Source organism: Hippocampus bargibanti, linkage group LG05, assembly GCF_051943395.1.
Source record: "Hippocampus bargibanti isolate YZ-2025 linkage group LG05, ASM5194339v1, whole genome shotgun sequence".
In the NCBI taxonomy this organism is placed as follows: domain Eukaryota; kingdom Metazoa; phylum Chordata; class Actinopteri; order Syngnathiformes; family Syngnathidae; genus Hippocampus; species Hippocampus bargibanti.
Genome location: NC_142738.1, coordinates 11,378,935 through 11,399,033, shown reverse-complemented (window position 1 = coordinate 11,399,033; position 20,099 = coordinate 11,378,935). Strand labels below are relative to the sequence as shown.

Here is a 20,099-nt window from a genome sequence, read left to right as displayed (position 1 = left end):
GACGCAGTCGGGACTGCCCAATTGTACTGAGCAAGAATTGGTCGAAAGTCGGACTACATTACCCATAATTCAAGACTCGAGTTACCGTGGGGATGTCAGCGCCCCAGTTTAATCTATCTAGGGGGTGGCTGTTATTATGAATCTTATTAATGTGTTTTTTAAAGGAATTAGATTTCCAAGTAATTCAACAACGCACTGTAACAAGAAGTTGTTTCCATATGCGCACGTTGACCCACATCAAGCATGTTCCAAACTTGGTTTCATTGGCGGGAGAGTGCGCGCGACTTTTCAAAGTGGGCGAGGACGAGCGAGCAACCGGTTAGCCACTGCTAACTTTTATAGATTACGGCCAAATGACAACAAAGGTGGCGTGAAACTAAAAGAGGCTCAATTAATAATCACGTAGTAAGTAAGATATGCGTGGATTTTTGAAACAAGACCCGTTCGTATTTTAAGTCTTGGTCTGTAATCCTAATGGAAGTTGATGTGGCTATGTTGAGGTTGGTTCGCTAGCCTTGCTGCACTGTAAACAGCAGCGTGGCGAGCATTTCACCTCCGCAACGTAACTTTTTTGGTGGAGATAACCACATTAAATTTTGTCTACGACGTATGACTAAAGGTAAGCAACTTGTCTTTTTGTTGTACATCGGCACATGCTACGATACTCAAACTTTTACCAAACTATTAGAATTGAAGGCGATTCCGAATTATTTATTGTACTTTTATCAACAATAAATACAGGGGTCGTCATGTCTATGGATTTTGACAGTGATGCCATCCAAACCCAGGACGATGAAGAAGAATGCGACAAAGACGTCTATGCAAGAGAACAAGAGGTAGAACACAATGGTTACATTATTTGTGTGATTTAATGGAACATTCACTTTCAAGCGTGTGTCTTTTCAAGAACGACCCCCATCCGATGATGAGAAGGACGTTCATTTATTGTGTTCGTCGCACAAACATAGTCATTCCATTCCACAGTATTACAATTCGTTATTGACTTCAAATGGGTGTCCTTGTTTGGGAACTATGTGAGCAAGAGCAAAATACTTCATAGTTTAGCTGGTATGCAGGGTTGTTGTTATGACTCATCCCCACAATACGTTGCTTTGTATTGCTATTGGCCCGATTGGCTTCTTCCTGGTGTGTCACTGAAGTAGTCGACGTTAACCTACTTTCTTACTCTTGCTTGTTCGGGTCACAATGCCTCTTGTTCTTAAGAGTAAGCACAAATAATTATATTTACATGGGATGCAACAACAAGACTAAGTGGACTTTGGGAATCTCTTAATCATCTATTATTCACATTGAACAATGGAGTTTTATAGACCATCTTTTCAATGGGAAAATGTTTCCTGTTACTAAGTGGAATGTTTCTGCTCCATTTGGCTTTGCTATATGTTTTGTCCAAACAACTGAGTGCGTTGGAATCAAAACAATTGTGCAGTGAGTCAACAGCATGCAGTGGACTCTGGATGTTTTGAAAAATCTCTCTTTTGGGGAAATTTGTTAGGACATAATGAATTGGATTGACTCTGGAAGTGGACATGTTCTTTTGCTAAATGTGTAAACGTGAAAATAATATGGGTCCTTTGGTTGAGGACACAGTGGAGGATTTAAAAACCATTCATCGATCCTTATGGGAAGTAAGTTCAGTTGTTGTTTTCAATAAACTAAGCATGTTGATGTTCAGAGTGTTTGTGACAGAAATATATACTTGTATTGTATATACTTTCTGTATTACTGAGGGCAAAGATCTGATTGATATAAAGATTATACAATTACATTGTTTATTTTCAGACCCAAAGCATACTACTGCAAATGTTATATTCTGATGTGAATAGGCAAATACATTTCTATCTCTGTTTGAAGCCATTTATTAAAAACTGAGTCATTTTAAAATGGAGGATTTAAATAATTGTGTAAATGGTGGACAGGTTCTACAAAATTATACTTCTCAAATTTGTCATTTGCAGGTTTTTAAACTTGTTAAATGGCGACTGTGCGATAACAATGCATTGAATTTGACGTTGCATTTTTTTACTTTATCACCCTTGGTTTTGGTTACTCGTTGCCTTGCCTTTTGTATAGCTCCACAAGCTCATCGCAGACCTTCCAGATGACATGCTGGAGGATAGCAGAGACTCCTCCATAGATCTCGAATCCTCCACCTGCAGTCAGAAAAATCCTGGAACCAGGTAATATGCTGAAATTTGATGTTCTATGCCAAATCCTGGTGTCCCTCCTATTTGTGATGAGCATAGTCCCTGGTGGAGTTGATTATTCCGGAAGCAATTGAGGCAAAATGAAGTGCATTTACCTGTAACCATCATAGGTGCTATTGATTAAGGATCAAGCAGGTTTGTGGTCATTGGCATTGTTTTCTTATTTACAAAAAATCAGACAGCAAAGCACCAAACAGAAATGCTCGGGGGGTAATGATCTTGTGTCACTTCACTCACAAATTGTCTCACATTGTGAAATCTTAAATTGAAGATGGGTGGGTGGATAAAATGTAAAAGATGAAATTGAGTGAAATGTTTAATATGTAGATTGGCATTGTTATGCTTCTTTGATGTCTCTCCAGGTCACCTTCCAAATGGACGACTCGTCAGCGTTCAGATCATTCCAGGCCAACATCTGAAGAGCATGTACATATATTTTTTTGTTTTTTGTTTTTTTGCTGTCTGACATAGTTTTGTCTGTTCAATTCAATCGAAATTTAACAACCCTATGCTTGATGTCTCTTAATAAAAGTGCTACGATGCAGACTACGATCAGCAACCCCATGGTTTTACATATATGAATGGAGGCGTTCAGACTAATGGTCATCAGCATCATGCCCAAACTCAACCTCCAGCTCCCACGTGGAACCATCATTCAGAAGATTCACACTTCACCCAGGAAGACCACACATTCAACACCAAAGGAACACAACAATCTTCAGAGGCCAATGATTTTTCCATAAATGATCCATATGAGCAACACCCTTGTGCTAACATTGTAGACTACAATGAAGCTAGGGACAAATGTGACTACAGTGACTGCAATAATCCCAGAGGGCTTTTTAAGGTATAGTTGATTCTGTCTTTATTGTGCAAGACGTGTAGATCACCAGACAAGTGATCATACTTGTATATTAATATTGACACAGATTAAATATACGGTTTCCGGTATTTGCTACTTTTGCATCTTTTAAGTCTGGAGCTGTGGAGCGACGTGGGGATGATTACACGGTCAGCTACAATCCTCACCATCCTCCACCCCAGACGCTGAGCTCCCAGGGTACGCATCAAGATAACCCTTTTGATCAGCTACAAAGAGAATTCCTTGACTCAACACAACGTACGTTTCATGAATGTGGACTAAACATGTCTTTTACTCAAGTGTGAAAATGAAGATAGTTCAACTCTCTTAGGTTGTGTGGTTTGCAGGCTTTCCACACTGTTAAGATTCACTAACTGACTTTCCTATCTGCTGTCTTGTAGGCACTGCGGAGAAAGAACAGCTTGTCCAACTGCAGATCTTAAACAAAGCTCATCATAGGCAAATCGAGGATTTAGAACAAAAACTGGAGGATTCAAAACGCAACATGAGATATCTTGAGCACCAGTTGGCAATGTTGAAAGGTATTTTTTCCCCTTTGCAGTCTTTAGTTTGAAAAGGAGGGGTTGAATTTATTGTAAATTAGGATTTTTCTTCATCATTTGAATGCTTTATGTTTTGTTATTGAGAGGAAAGAACGTAACATTTGTTGCATGCCCCTCCAAAATATATATATATATATACACACACACACACTGGACAAAAATATGGTTTGATGCAATACAGCTACAAATATCAATATGCTCTTTATACTTGCACTATGTACATTTTTTTTATGAAATGGTTTTGCACATTTACAGTATACAGTTGACATTTTTATTTTGCTATGCTTAGAATATCTTGTTCTCTATCCTTTCACCCCCCCCCCACCCCATCCCCTTTCAAATTGCTGCTGTGGACTGCAAATTTCCCCATTGTGGGACAAATAAAGGTTTTCTGATTCTGATATATATAAATAAAATCAGAATCATCTTTATTGGCCAAGTATGTATAACACACTTGGACTTTGTCTCCGGTAGAACACACTGCATTAGTATCGGTAAAGCCTGCCTGAGGGGAGTAGCTGGAAACTGTGGTGGGCAGGATGACTGTCTGCATATTATAAAAGGGTGCATATCAACCATTGCTTCTTGATTTATTTATGCTTAGACGAGAAAGACAGCTTTGCTGCGAGTCTCAAGGAGTCGAGTCGACTCCTCGACGAGGCCAAAGAGCGGGAGGGTAAAATGCAGAGCAAAGTGAAGGTGATGGAGCATCAAATGCGTACCCTAAATGATAGAGACCAAGAGGTAAGCCGTATGAGCTGTCAATAGAGCATTTCTGTCCACTGTATTGTTAAATTGAAGAAAAACTAAAAATAATTAAAAAAAAACTACAACCACGAACAATATCTTGGTTTTAATTTGTATACTGTAGTTCGGTCAGTGTAGTGGTGTAGTTATCTGCTCAGATTCTCACAGATTTTTGACACGAACTTATAATAATGGTTTCAGAACACAAAGAAGCAGAAGGTGGCCGAGGCCGCTGTTGACAGCATGAAGCAGCAAATGTTGGAGCTGAGTCGCTCCGACACTCTGTCCAAAACACGTATGCAGCACGACAGGGATGTTACCGTCATCAAGCAGCAACATGAGGCCGCACTGTTGGGTTTACAGCAGCAACTTGACGCTGGGTCTCAAGCTTTGCAAGAACAGGTTTGGGATTTTTCTTTTAATTCATTTGCTTACCTTTGTCAGAATGTGAGAATGGAGGAGAATATAGAGCTGAATGAAGGGATGTCTTCCGGGAAGACCTTCGCTGTTGTTTATTTGCAAAAACATTTTTGAGAACAGCTAAGACATTTCTAAGTGAGTCTGAATATATATATATATATATATATATATATATATATATATATATATATATATATATATATATATATATATATATATATATATATATATATATATATATATATATATATATATATATATACAGTAAAGTCTCGTTATATCGATATTCAAGGGAGTCCGAAAAAATATCGATATAACCGGGACTATCGATATATCCGATCCTGCGCCGAACTGCATTAAACAAAAGCCGCCAAAAGAGGGCAGCCAAGCGCCATATAAGAAACGGAGCTGGCCATTAGCTCCCTTTTTTTTGGGGAGATGTTCCCCTAATGTTGCCTCAAAATGGCACATATAATTCTTTAATGATTGTAAACATGTATGCTTTAATCTTCAGAACTACAGTGTATTTGAAACATATTCATAACTGGATGTGTAACAAGAAAGCATATTATCCGAATCTGAAGCCATTGTTTGGATTCACAAGCAATGCAAGACGTCTTGGCGTGAAGTCATTTTTATTTGCATTTGAATAAAACGTGACATCGGCTGTCCTTTAATACACAGTATGGAATGTTAATAATTTTCAAAATCATCGCGCTTCAGCAGACAAAACAAGAAACATTGTTGCAAAAAACGATTGCATTCATATACAGTACAGTGGGCATGTACATAACACAACAGGGAAACTGCAATGCTTACATCTTACTGTATTATGTATATAATTTAAAAAAGTCATCAATCTTCTTCTGCTTCCCATTTTTACCTTTTAACACAAACACTTCAATCTCGTCTGCTACACACGAGCTAGCGTCTGAAAATGAAAATGGCTCTGCTACACGGGTTCTGGGCACGTAACCAAGTCACCTGACCAAGTCGACCAATGGCGCGACTGATGGCGTGACACGTAACCAAGACACGTGACCAAGTGGACCAATGGCGCGACCGATGGCGTGTCACGTGACAAAGTCACACGGCCAAGTCGACCAATAGCGCGACCGATGGCGGCTCATGTGACCAAGTCGACCAATGGCGCGACCGATGGCGGCTCACGTAACAAGACACGTGACCAAGTTGACCAATGGCGCGACGGATATATCGATATAAACAACAAAAATGGCCGGCGGGTGATGAAAAGGAGCACCGTAATAACCGGATTATCGTAAGAACCGGGTATCGTACTAAACGGTACTAATTATACATAAAAAGACTATCGTAATAAGCGGTACTATCAATATAACCGATATCGATATAACGAGACTTTACTGCATATATATATATATATATATATATATATATATATATATATATATATATATATATATATATATATATATATATGAGGGCGGTCCGGTAGTCGAGTGGTTAGCACACCGACTTCACAGTGCAGAGGTTGCCGGTTCGCGTCCCGGTCCGGCCTCCCTGTGTGGAGTTTGCATGTTCTCCCCGATATATATATATATATATATATATATATATATATATATATATATATATATATATATATATATATATATATATATATATATATATATATATATGTGTGTGTGTGTGTGTGTGTGTGTGTGTGTGTGTGTTTATCTTCTTTTCCTTTCGGCTTTTCCCTTCAAGGGGTCGCCACAGCGAATCAGTAACCTCCATCATATGTGTGTATATATATATATATATATAGTGGTGGGCCGTCAGGGCCAGCAAGGCCTTCTCTGCTGGCCTAACATAATCAGACATCATTATCATAATTATAATAAAAGTCAATTTCATTAAAAAGTATTTTTTCTAAATATATATATAATTATTCTACATACTGTTTTCTTGATGTTATATTATATCCATGCCATGTCTTAGTACCTGAGAGCTGGCGTGATCAATCTGTTTTGGGAGACTCTAATCCATTCAGTCCTCGGCTCTCCAGTGATGTGCCTGCTTTTGGATTGGATTGGATTTGCCTTTATTAGTCTCGCAGTGGAGAGATTTACATTACTTTTTTCATCATGGCGTTTTCAGGTGGATACTAGTGAGAGGTTCCGTGAGCAGGTGAAACAGTTGGAGCGGCAAAGAGAAGAAGAGCTACTTGAGCGAGCCAGAGTGGTCAGTGCTCTCAATCAAAGACTGGAGGAGAGTCAGCAGCAATGCGCCAAACTGTTGCAGACTAGTGAGACAAAGTTGCCATACAAGTGGATACCTATAACGTACCGCGCTTTACCCTGATTTCTATTTATCTCTCAGGTTCTGTGCAGGAAATGCATCAAATCCAGATCAAACTCCAGAAGGCCCAAGCAGCTATGGTTTTAAGCGAGGATATGAACAAAGTCTTACAGGTTTTTCATGCAATTTTGTGTTGAAAAGAAGCATTTAATCTTTGTCTCCCCATTGTTCATTTTATTTAATTATTTATTTTTTAACCTCGAAGGAAGATCTTGCCGACTTGAAGGAGCAGATTACGCTATACGAATCTGCTTTAAATCTTGGTGTTATTGCATTGGATCACAACACCTCCCAGAACCAACTTTCAGAATCCTGTTTGGCGTTAGGTTTGAAGAAAACCACCTTCAGAAATGGTTTGCCCCACAGGTACATGTTCAAACAGTTTATGTTAGCATTGGTCCTCATCCTTGTCCTCATCCAGACATGTGCAAAAATGTGTCCACTCCAGAGACAGGGTCTTTGTCATTGTCACGTGTATTCCAGGACCCACAGAATATTGAGTTTTAGATCTACATAAACATTCAATGCAGCGTAGGAAACCTTAAACCCTCTTCTTTGATCAGAAAACAGAGTTAAATCCCAAATTATATGAATCTGGAGTTATATGAGCTTGAAATAAGAGTGGCTGTCCAAAATACAATGTATTACATACATATTGTTTTATATAGCGCTATAACAATAGCTGAAGCTGGAACAAAACACTAACAAGGAAAAAGGGGGAAATGCTGCCACCTTGTGGAAAAAAAAACATTGCCAGAGGTCTGGCCAGAGCTTTATTGGCTCCCAAAGAAGAAAAACCAAAACCTACATAAATTAGCAATGGTGCTCTACGTCATATTTTCAATTCCCGAATACATTTGTGAATGGCAGCGAATAAGTCAAGTTTTTCATGACGCGTGAGTCTCAAATTATTTTCTTCGCCTGCTTGAACAGTATGGACCTAGCCACCCTGTCAGGCTCAAAGTTGCCCCAGGATGAGGCTTTGCGGCTGCTGCGAGTGGAAATGCAGCGCTGTTTGGGGGGTTTAAAGGCAAAACGGCAGAAGGTCAGTCACCTGCAGGAGGAACTGCAACACAGTCGGACCCGAGTAAACGATCTGCAGAGTCAATTAGATGAAGCCAAGCTCAGCTCCTTGGTATGCATCGTGATTAAAGAGATCATCATTGAAATGAACAATCAAACTGTCAACTAAGGTTGCTCGTCCATAGGTTAGACAGTCCAGCCAGATAAAATCAAACTTGAATGGAGAGGACCAGAATGAGTTAGTGAAACTCCAGGAAGACAAACAACGCTTGCAGGATCAAGTGGAGGTTTGTCACCAAATAAGTTTAAACATCTCTTTGTTGTATTGATTCTATCAAAATAATTCAGATGATTGCCATTGTTATTATTCACAATTCTAGGTGCTAGAAAAGAAAATTCTTGAGCTGCAGCAGATTGAGGAGAAGCTCCGGTGTTCCAACTCGCAGCTCTGCGTCAAGATGAGAGAGATGATCCAGGAATTGGACCAAGAGAAGCTGGAGTCTGCTAAACGGTAAGACGTAAAGGAGGAAATAAAATGTTGACTCTTTGAATCGCCCCATTGATGGTGTCCATCTCTTCATTAAGATCCGACAGGATCAATCAGCAGCACAGGGATGACGTGGTGAACCGGGTCAGGACGGAGCTCATGCTGAAACACGAGGCTCAGGTTGAACATCTCACGGCACAACACGAGCAACACATCCAACGCCTTAAGTATGTACCCTTTGGGTCACTCCAATGATTGAACTATGTTGAAACACACAACTCACTGAGCATTCTTTCTCAACCCAGCACACAGCTGTCTGAGGCCAGTGACAAGGTTTTGGCCTTGCAAGAGTATTACGTTTCTGTCTGCAAAGAAAAGGAAATCCTGGAGGAACGCATACAAAATGATGCACTGCGTAAAGAAAAGGAGGTATACCCAGTGAGTTGTCTTCAGTATCAAAATCAAAAAAAATCTGCTGCTTCTTTGAAATGGGTGTAATGGGAAAATATTTGGTTGTACTCTGATGTCTTTGGTACGCCTAGACGATTTCCTTGGACGACTAACTTCTGATTGTTTAGTCATTTGATAAGCAAATAATGGTCTAGTCCAGTGATTTTCAACCACTGTGCTGCGGCACACTAGTATACCGTGAGAGATATTAGGTGTGCCGTGAGAAATTATCCAATGTCACTTTTTTTTTTTTTTTTTTTATAAAAAATGTATTCCTCACTTTCTGCAAATGTTATTGTCTGGTGTCTGTGCTGTACACACTGGGAGGGTAACTTAATATTTGTCCGTGTGGCAACACATACCTGATTGCCTCTTTCCTCCGAGATTCTTAGTGTTTTCCAATGTAAAAAAAGGTGCCGTGGCTCAAAAAATGTTGAAAAACACTGGTCTAGCCAATTTAAAATTAACATATACCAGTTGAGCGTGGTACCAAACATGACATTGTTTGAAATACTGTTTCAATGTTGTTTTCAATAATGACACGTGGGACTATAAAATAAAGATAATGTGCCAAACTAACAAATGAAACTGAATTAATGTGCAATGGGCGCGTGTGGCTGCCGCTGTTCACCTGCAGAAAAAATATTCTGTGCCTGTAAAGTGTGCTTGAGAGTTTTGAAAGGCGCTTATAAATGAAATGTATTATTATTATTATTATTATTATTATTATTATTATTCAGTGTTTGAAATAACGTCTGCCCGGAGGGGCGTACAACTTTCAAAATGTCTCGGTCCGGGTGGCCGACAACTTCTTCAAGAAAAAAAATACAATAATTCTTTTTCAAATCAAACGTTTGTTTTATTCAATAAAGCAAAAAAAAAAAAAAAAATATATATATATATATATATATATATATATATATATATATATATATATATATATATATATATATATATATATATATATATATATATATATATACAGTAAAGTCTCGTTATATCGATATTCAAGGGAGTCCGAAAAAATATCGATATAACCGGGACTATCGATATATCCGATATCGATATAACGAGACTTTACTGTATATATATATATATATATATATATAAAAGGCACTGTACTGACACTAATTAATCCACAGTCTACCTGAAATCCACTTCACTAAACAAATGAACAATGCATAACATTTTAGACCGTAAGTAGATATCTTACATTTCTCTCATATACTTGCTTAGCAAAAGAAAAACGAAGAGAGCAGCACAGATGTGGAGAAACTAAAGACTGAGCTTGAGGCGCAACATCAGGCTTCCATAGCCCAGCTCAAGGCTCTCTGGTCAAAGGACCAAGAAACAGAGATCCAGCGACAGGTGAACTCTCAGGTTGCCTCAGCTAAGGTGGCTTGGGATGAAGCGCACCGTCAGGTATGACTATGGATCTTTGTCTGCACTGCAATAGCTACAAGTACACAGCCATTTTGTTTAATTCTGATTCCGTGCAGATGGAGAAGACTTGGACCCTGAGGCTGGAGGAAGTCAGGCGAGAAAAACACTCGGAGACCTCTGATGCAACCTGTCAGGTGGAGAAGGCGGAAGCAAACACTTTGATGATCACCGTTGAGGAGTTGGACTCCAGGCTCTGTGCCCAGAGACAGCAGCTGCAAGTGGAAGCTGACAAAGTCCAACGGCAAGCAGTGGAAGAAGCCAGGAAACAAGTCCAGCAGGAAACTCAGGACAAACATCTCCAGGACCTGGCCTATAAGGTGAATACTGTCATTTTACAATCCGTCTTCGTGAAGTTTGCGAAAGCAATTCATGAATGTGTGACCATGTATGTTTTGCAAGTGAACAGAAGTGTGCTTTTTAAAGGTGGAAGGGGCAGTGACCAGGGCCTATAACCGCTGGATTGAGGATTTGACTTCATTGCCAGAATACCAAGCCTCTCTCCAAAGAGAGAAAGAGAACTGGAAAGAGCTGCAAAAACAATACGTGGAACAACAGGTGCAGGACACTTTCATCTTTGAGGCCATGCAAATTGCAAAACAAATAACTAAACAAACACAAAAGGTAATCGCAAACACAAATAGAAAACATCAAAGCAAAACACAAAAGCAGATCAAAAATCACAACAAAGGGGAATTGGGAACATAAATAAAATAAAAGTGAAGCAAAAGGGCAAATCAAAAATCTTAAATACACATTAACTCATTTACTGCCATTCGCGAATTTATTCGGGCATTGAAAAGCATGATGCGCCATTTACAAATTCATTCGGTTTTGTTTGTTTTGTTTTTTTTTTTGGCGGGGGGTGCAGATAAAGAGCTGGTCAGACCTCTGGCTATGCTTTTTCCCTTCCACGAGGGGGCAGCATTTGCCTTTTGTACAGCTGCCCCTTTTTCAAGCTCAGATAACTCCAGACCCATATAACTTAGTGTCAGAGATGTTTGTTCGGACACTGGCTCGAACAAAGGAAGGAAGGAACACAGGAAGATTGTCTTTTACTGCCGACAGGGGGCGTAGTTTTCAGGAAGCCACTTCGTGTGTGGGCTTCTTCGACCGACGCCCAACCTCTGCAGACCTCTGCCAAGCTATTTATTGAGAGTATATGCAAATTTAAGTGATACATTAGTAAAACAGTCTTCTTGATTTGAATACCAAACCCCTGGATGTGCCATGGTGCAAGCACCAACATCCATAAACCAACAGAACATAGACATTTTAATGGGTTGTCTTCCCATGAATTGATAGATTTGTAATCTGTCAAATGAGCTCTTCCAGTGAAGTAGTTTACCAAGTCTTAAATTCCGCCCAAGGCCAGATCTCCTACCTAAGGATGGCAGTTTAACAGGCTGTGGCTGTCCACCTCAGATTGACGGCAGACTTTCTGTGCTTCCGTTGTGGCCATATAAGCATACCGCAGCATAAAATTTTAAACTTTTCATTTATTTGTGTAAAAAATATAACTATAAAAAAGACAGTAGGCCGCCTTATAATCCACAGGGCTCACAACTACTGTCAGCAGCCGCCAATTCCATTTAATCCCCGTCGAAGAAGTAGTGCACTATGCAGGCTGGGATATATAAAACGAAATTTGATTTTGGTAAACTGTTAAAATTACACTGCCAGGCCAATTTTTTTTCTTGATTTTGCCATAATTTTCAGTTTTTGACACAATGATTAGAAATTGAGAATTAGGCGGGGTTTTTTTTTGCTTGATTATGTATTTAATGTCTCAAGAAAAACTACATTTGTTTATTTCCCAAAATTTCAAGGCCAAAATATTCCACGAAAACGCTGAGTGAACATGAATTTTAAAGAAAGATTTGGAATCTCTGAAAATTATACAGTATTTATTATTGTATTGTTATAAACTGATAAAACCCTCCACTGAGACTAATAAAGGCAAATCCAATCCAATCCAATATTTTTAAGATAATAAAAATGCATAATGTGGTGTGCCCTATATATGGGAAATGTCTTAAAATATGTAATTCATTTAAGGTGCACCTCATAATACCTTACACCTTTTGTGCGGGAAAAGTTTTAAAATACACCGTTCATATAAGGTGCACTATATAGTGCGGAAAATACAATAATAATAAATAAAATAACTTTCACGACTTGTTGCAAATATTCCAGGTATCACAGTCTCTGAGGACAGCAGAGAAGCAGTGGCACAAGCAGCAAGAAGGACATCCAAAAGGTCAAAGCTGTGGGACGACCGAGGAGCTGCAAGAGAAGGTGGTGAGTCTCCAGGGTCAGCTGGAGCAGTTAAGAAGGGAGCAAGCCACCCTCTTGAAGGCTGAACTCGCCGCAGCCAGAGCAGCCTGGAAGAGAGACAAACAACAAGAGATCTCCGCCATCCAAACTCGCAGCGAGCAAATGTACCAAACGAAACTACAGGAGCAGCATAACAAGCAGGAGTTGACTTTGCTGCAAGCCAGAGAAGAGGCTGACCTCCAAAAAAAGGAATTGCTCCTACAGATGGAGACCAAGCTTCAGCAGCTTGTGAGAGCCCGAGAGGATGAATGGACGTGTCGGCAGGCTGAAAAGGAACAAGCCCAGAGACGACAGATAAGAGACAACTTCATCGCAGAACTTCAGACTGCTCTGGCAGAGGTCCAGGCGCAGCTTCTTGGGAGTTCCAGGACTGACCAGCAGAGCGTCAAGGAGAGTGTGACAGGCCGTATTTCGGAGGACACCCTAACACACGCAATTCAAGCTTTCTGCATAGACATTGTTGACAGAGCTGTGTGCCAGGCCAAGAAGGACTGGAAGAAAGTAAGTTTTTATCATTCACTCTTGCATTTCCAGCTTATGGTTATCCTGAAGAAGGACCTCAGTTGCTTTAAAGTTTCAGATATGTACTTTTTTCCTTTCCTATAGATAAGTGAGGCTCAGTTGAGCTGCGTGTTACGAGAAACACAACAGCAGCACGAAAAAGAAATCAGCAAAATGCAAAGTATGACATTCATCATGGCTTTCAGCATTCAGGCAACCATTTTGTCAAGAATTAATGTGATGTTATGATTCTGCTCTTCAGACCAGATTGGAGGACAGGCTTGCAGCAGGAAGGATTGCGCAGACACCGCCAGTAAACTACAGAAGAAGAACCAGGAGCTTCAGAAACACTTGGAGAAAGCTTGCCGTCAGTTCCAGCACAGTGTCAGAGAACACAAAATGAACACGCAGAAACTCCAAGGTAATGTTAAACCCAGTGTCGTTTCACCATTTCACACCCTTCCTTGTATTAATCCGTCTTGTTTATTGTAGACGAGCATGTGGGCAGATTACAAAAGGCAAATGAGGAACATCGGCTCCAACTGGAGGAAATGAAGCGAAGCAAAGAAGCTGCAGGGTTAGTGATGGCTTTTAAAACTGGTTATTACGGTAAATATTATAAAACGTACCATTTAGAGGATACCAAATGTTGATTCTTTTTGTTTTTATATTTAGACTTCAACCTTTACTAGATTCAAGACATAATATGTCAACAACAGCTGAATCTCTAACAAAGCGCTTAACATGGACAACTATCATATAGAGGAAATAAAGCAGTCACAAAGATAGTAGAAAGCACCAGGGAGTAAAATCCTATGTTTGCATGTTATGTTGACTTTAGAGAGATGATAAATGCACTCGACAGAATTGATTTGTTTTCACTCGTGTATTTTGAATTACCAGTATTTATTTATTTTTGGGTGGAAAGAAGTGTGACGTTGATCATTTTCAGCAGTAACCATCAACAAAATCTTCAAGAGGGCCTGGAAGAAATGAAGCAGCAATACTTGACGACTGTCGAAAAAATAAGAGGTTGGTGAATTCAAAATTGATCCTCTGTGATACAGCCGCTACTTTGTGTGGACATTTGCAGGGTCTGATCACTTCTGGTAGGTTCACGGCCCACCCCAAAATCCTAAAAATTTTTCAGAAAGTCCCGCCTCCAATTCGTGACGTCACGCCAAGACGTCTTGCATTGCTGGAGAATCCAAACAATGGCTTCAGATTCGTAGAAGATGCTTTCTTGTTACTCATCCAGCTATGAACATGATTCAAATAGTTCTGAAGATACATGTTTGCAATCAATTAAAGAATTAAAAGGGGGAAATGTCTCACCCAGAATTAGAAGGCGGAAATGTCTCACCCAAAAGGAGGTGAATCAGCCCGTTTCCACAGGCTGATAAATTCCTTACATGGAGCTTGGACTCCCTCTTCTTGCTCTTTCTGGTGCAACACGAGGTTTTCAGACCAAACAAGCATTGACGTGATGGAAGGACTGCTACAATGTGTCCTTTTTTTGGTCAGGGGCGTTCCTTCAGTGACGTCACGTACGGACTCGTCACCAACTCAAAAACAAGACTTCCAGAATATTCAACACGAGTCTTAAAACGTAAAATATAGCTATATGCGGTGGAATCTTTGTAAATACGCCCAGTAGAAGTCATTTGAAGCCATTTTACAAATTATGACAATAACTTGTCCGGAGACGTCGGATGTCCTTTAAGGCTTTTGGCTGTGCCTCATACACCGGAAAATACAGTATTTTTCTTTTCATCTTTAATCGAACATGTTGATGAAGCAACTTTTCCAAATACAGTAAAGTCTCGTTATATCGATATCGGATATATCGATAGTCCCGGTTATATCGATACTATTTCTATGCACGCACGGAGAAAATTACATGCGAACAGGGTCGGATATATCGATAGTCCCGGTTATATCGATATTTTTTCGGACTCCCTTGAATATCGATATAACGAGACTTTACTGTACCATATTTTCTGGACTGTAAGGCACACCTCCAATGAATGACATATTTTTTATCTTTTTCATACATAAGATGCACCGCATTATAAGGGGCACCTTTAATAAAAGAAAATTTTAAACATTTTCTACATATAAGGCGTACTGGATTATAAGGTGCATGGTCAGCTTTTGAAACAATTGAAGGCTTTTAGGTGCGCCTTTATAGTGCAGAAAATACAGTAACTAGACACTGATATAAACAGAAGGTGCCTTGTCCGATGTATAGTGAAAGTCAGCTGGTATGGGCTCCAGCTCCAGGCTGGGGCCATAGAAAATGAATGGATTGATGATAAGAAGCAGCATTAACTAGAAGTTTTGTCATTTTACAGGAGACATGCTGCGTTACCTCCAGGAGAGCCGTGAGCGAGCAGCTGAGATGATCCGCGCAGAAGTACAACGGGAGAGGCAGGACACCGCTCGCAAAATGCGACGCTATTACCTGACCTGTCTGCAGGAATTGTTAGAGGATGGTGGGAAGACTACAGGGTAATATGCCATTTTTGTCAAATAATTGTCTTTCTGCGTACTTAAGAAGTTGACAAAAAATCAAAGGGAGAAATGCTGAAGTAAATACTAATGGTACACACTTTGAAATGTACACAGTGTGGATTGGATTGGATTTGCCTTTATTAGTCTCTCAGTTTATTAGTCTCTCAGTGGAGACTAATAAAGGCAGACTGAGATGGTTTGGACATGTCCAGAGGAGAGACAGGGACTATATCGGGAGAAGAATGCTGAGCCTTGAACTGCCAGGCAGGAGACCGAGAGGAAGACTGAAGAGGAGGTTTATGGATGTGGTCAAAGAGGACATGAAGGTAGCGGGTGTGAGAGAAGAGGATGCACAAAACCGGGATAGATGGAGGACATTGATTCGCTGTGGCGAGCCCTGAGGGGAAAAGCCGAAAGGAAAAGAAGAGGAGGAGTCTCTCAGTGGAGAAATTTACATTTCCCAGCAGCAAAATTATGAAAGAAATGAAAGTAGAAAAGCAAAATACAGGAGTTGCTGGAAAGGCAGCCACTCTCGCGGCACCGTCTTGAAGTAAAAAAAAAAAAAAAACTAACAAATAACATGACAATACAAAGACACAGAGAGCCATCCATTCTTAAGCACTTTCTGTCCCCTCTTTGTTACATAAAGCAGTTCCAGATGAAAGAGGAGAGGATCAAAGTGTCTCTTCACCAGTGGATCAAGGACATCATGGTGGAATGTGCATGTCGACTACAAGCTAAATGTTGAAAGCAAACACGCAGCTGTAGCATCCATTGATGATAAGAGATTGCCTCACATCTCCTGTCCCTCATAAATCCACTGCAATTCCAAACTGCAACAGTTTTGATTCAGCTTGTGTTAAAACGCTATATAAACCAATGTATGTATTGCATTGTATTTTGTACAGCCGCCCTCATTTCAAGCTCAGAACTCCAGACCCATATAATTTAGGAACAAACTCTTTTTTTTAATGAAAGAAGAGAGTTTAAGCTTTCTTACACTGCATTGAATTTTTATGTAGTCCTAAAACTCAACATTCCGTGGGTCCTGGAATTTGAGTGGCAAGACAACCCTGGCACTGGAGTGGACACATTTTTGCACATGGCTGGCAGTGAATGAGTTGAAAATAACAAGTCATCAGAAAAAATACTTAGCGTTAATAGCACTAAAAATAATCTACTTAACATAGTAACAAAGTATTTTGCCACAGTTACTCCAAACGACCAAATTTAATTGTGTGATCGTGACACCTCCTGCAGGGCAGAAAAGAAAATCATGAATGCTGCAAGCAAATTGGCAGCCATGGCTAAAGTGCTGGAAACACCTGTGAAAAATAAAGCTGCAAAGACTCACATCTTATCTGGTGAGTATTCTGCTCCACTTTACTTTTTTTTTTTTTTTTGGCTTCTCTGAATTTGAGACCATTTTGTGTTTCCAGCTTGCACAATGGGTGTGTCCACCACTGGTCCCTCCCCAGCAAGTAACAAAGATGTTTTGAAGAATCCTTCAATTTTAAAGGAAGACAGAACCCACGGGGAGAAGATGTCTGATTCGGAACAAAAAACAACTCTGGCGCGGATTAAATGTGTGAGCAAGCACGACGTTGGCACACATGTGTCCTCGACAGAAGCGCAAGTCTACCCTCACAAAGTGGCCTCTTCGTCCCTTGCTCCCTTGAGGAGCAAGAGCAGGGAGGCGTACCTGCAAGGAGGACAACCAGAGTATCATGCGGATCGGTCAAACAACCCTTCTCTGGCGCAGGAGCTTCCACTCAGAGATGATCGATGCACTAACTGGAGTTTGACCAGCAGTGACTCAGACAGCCTGTACATCCCTCGATTGTCCTTCCCGGGAAGGAAAGTGGAATCGGTGAAGCCATTTTCCGTGTCCATCACTGACTTTAGCAAGTTTGATCTTCTCATTCCGGATACGTCCGACCTGACGGTTTATAATGACATCGCCCAGGAAACTCGGACACAAACATCTGCCCCCAAAAGTAAGATTATCACGCACAGAGAGCCAACGCCGGGCTCAGAAGGAGAAAAGCAGAGTGGGATGCATTCCGGGCCATTGTTTTCTGAATTGAGACGTCAGCAGGACAGCGGCTTTGACAGCCCGTTGAACCAACCAAAATGACAATGCCGAGTTGTAATTGGTTTCAGAAATGCGTGCGAAAGACTGTTGGGATTCTTCATTTCAATTCAAATTAAGAAAGAGGGTGTCCATCCTCAAATGTTTACATATTTAACTTTTAGTTCCCTTTGTTTTCACAGGTGGTCAAAATTTGCAGGACAAGTTACAATTATGTATGTATCGAATGCAATCTGAGAATTTTGGCATTTTGCTGTTCCAGTGTATATTTTTTGTAAGATATTGAGTTAATATTTGCTTTTTTTACAGTCTTGGTTTAATTTTAATAAATGAATTAATCATATTACACCAAGCAAAGGAGGCTTTTCAGTCACAATTATCTTGATTAAAAAAAATTAAAAGCCGCCTTTAAAAAAATTGCAACAACAATTGCAATGAAATCAAAGCAGTGCTGTTTTCGTCAACGATGATGAAATAATTTCGGTAATTCCCCTTTTTTCATGACAATAACGAAATGACGTGACGTCTGTGACACTGGCGAATGATGGTCTGTCAAGGAAGGGAAGCTCACTTTCAGCCTACATCATAAAATATTCAGTTTATTTGTACGTGAATTCTACTCTGTTCCTTTTCAAGTAAATGATCTGTGACCCGGTCATACCAACAAGGTGTCTTTTCCAGGGACTTAACTAACGTCCTCTCATTGGCCAGCAGAGCTAGACCACTTAAACGGCCTTTACCCATCGTGTTGCGGGTATAAGACTTGAGCCGCTTTAAACAGAAGAAGCCTCTCTCTGCTCCTGCAGATGTAACTCCAATTGTAAACACTAATAACAGCTGTTTGCTGAGCTGAGGAATTGCACTGTCTAACAATAATGTATAGGTGTCAAACTCCAGTCCTCGAGGGTTACTGTCCTACATGTTTTCCAAGTCTCCTTGTTGCAACACAGCCTGTTCCCTTGAATCAGGTGCGTTGCAACAGGGATACTTGGAAAACGTGTAAGATAGTGGCCCTCGAGGACCGGAGTTTGACACCCGTGGAACTCCATGTCTTTCAGAAACAAGTCAAGCAGCTTTCTCGGTTATGAAGGAACCTGAAGGATCCTGGCAACACAAGCAACTACAATAACACCCATCACATATAAAATATTTTTTTGTTGTCTCTCATCGTTTTCAATAACGCGAGTGTCGCGAAGATGATTAGAAGTCTCCACATCAAGTCAGAACAGAATGATAATTGAAAAATACTCCCACAGATGACAACACAAAGATCGGGGATTGGCTCATTTCGCTGTCAATCGCTGTGCGTCCGTTGGGCAGGACAAAACCAGCATTGATCCAATGACTCGTCATGTATTGAAACCGAAACATTCATACACACGTATTTCATTTATAAGCACCTTTCAAAACTCTCAAGGACCCTTTACATTCTGTATACCTAAATGCGGTCTGTGGTCAATTTTCATCTGGACCATAGCCTCAGTCATAAAATCTAAAAAGTCTGGCCTTCATGTAGAATGAATACAGTACTGTACATTGGACTGTTACCACCGTGTGCTCCTTGCTGCCGTCTAAAGGCTCAATTAGGAACAGCAAATTAGTATGAGTACTGTACTGTAATTGACTGAACGAGCCACCCCCCCCCCCCAAATTTCTAAAATGGCGACAATCAACAAAAAGAGGAAACCTGACTGTTAAGGATGGGTGAAAATTGGACTATTTCTTCTCTGAAATATGTAACAACTGTGTCTGCCTCATTTGTAAAGAGACAGTGGGGTTTTTAAATAGGTCAATGTGAAGCGACATTAACAAAGAAAACATCCTGGCGTATATGACAAGACCACAGGTAATGAACGCAGCAAGACACTGAAACTTCTTGACACTAGTTTACTCTCACTGCAGCAATATTTTTTGTTTTAAATGTAATTTGCACCCAACTGTACAATTACGTATGTGTTTCCGTTGCAGTCTTCAGAGCCTCTGGTTTATGATTACTTGTTGATAAAACGAGACTGGACGAAATGGTTAGCGTGTGGTGTGTCAGACGTTCTCAATGCACGATGAAGTTGCAACTAATTCTGTTAACATATCAAACTGTTGCTGAAATTCGAGG

The 20,099-nt window shown here is 40.2% G+C and overlaps 1 protein-coding gene across 3 annotated transcripts; it reads left to right on the top strand.

The window, feature by feature from the left end:
* The first annotated feature begins 164 nt into the window (after positions 1 to 164).
* On the top strand, positions 165 to 19,513 carry cep152 (centrosomal protein 152). 3 transcript variants are annotated; one of them, XM_088996492.1, is made up of 29 exons: positions 165 to 405; positions 501 to 619; positions 742 to 836; positions 2,095 to 2,201; positions 2,591 to 2,654; positions 2,761 to 3,075; positions 3,204 to 3,348; positions 3,492 to 3,632; positions 4,258 to 4,397; positions 4,602 to 4,802; positions 6,942 to 7,089; positions 7,164 to 7,255; positions 7,348 to 7,508; positions 8,076 to 8,277; positions 8,351 to 8,452; positions 8,546 to 8,676; positions 8,751 to 8,879; positions 8,958 to 9,090; positions 10,339 to 10,524; positions 10,602 to 10,862; positions 10,969 to 11,100; positions 12,739 to 13,380; positions 13,486 to 13,561; positions 13,643 to 13,801; positions 13,873 to 13,957; positions 14,333 to 14,412; positions 15,735 to 15,891; positions 17,155 to 17,258; positions 17,334 to 19,513. In XM_088996492.1, exons 2-29 carry the CDS (start codon positions 610 to 612, stop codon positions 18,029 to 18,031), a joined length of 4,896 nt encoding a protein of 1,631 aa, XP_088852618.1. In that variant the 5' UTR covers positions 165 to 405; positions 501 to 609; the 3' UTR covers positions 18,032 to 19,513. The 3 variants fall into 3 exon arrangements, with proteins under 3 accessions (XP_088852618.1, XP_088852619.1, XP_088852620.1); XM_088996493.1 differs by having other exon boundaries at positions 166 to 619; positions 8,958 to 9,081; XM_088996494.1 differs by lacking the exons at positions 165 to 405; positions 501 to 619; positions 742 to 836 and adding an exon at positions 1,472 to 1,649.
* The last annotated feature ends 586 nt before the right edge of the window (positions 19,514 to 20,099 follow it).

Bases quoted from the DNA above. Each gene is read 5' to 3' on its own strand.
- cep152 (XM_088996492.1), top strand. The intron at 14,413-15,734 runs GTTGGTGAATTC...GTCATTTTACAG, and splicing joins GACTGTCGAAAAAATAAGAG to GAGACATGCTGCGTTACCTC. The intron at 15,892-17,154 runs GTAATATGCCAT...CACCTCCTGCAG, and splicing joins GATGGTGGGAAGACTACAGG to GGCAGAAAAGAAAATCATGA.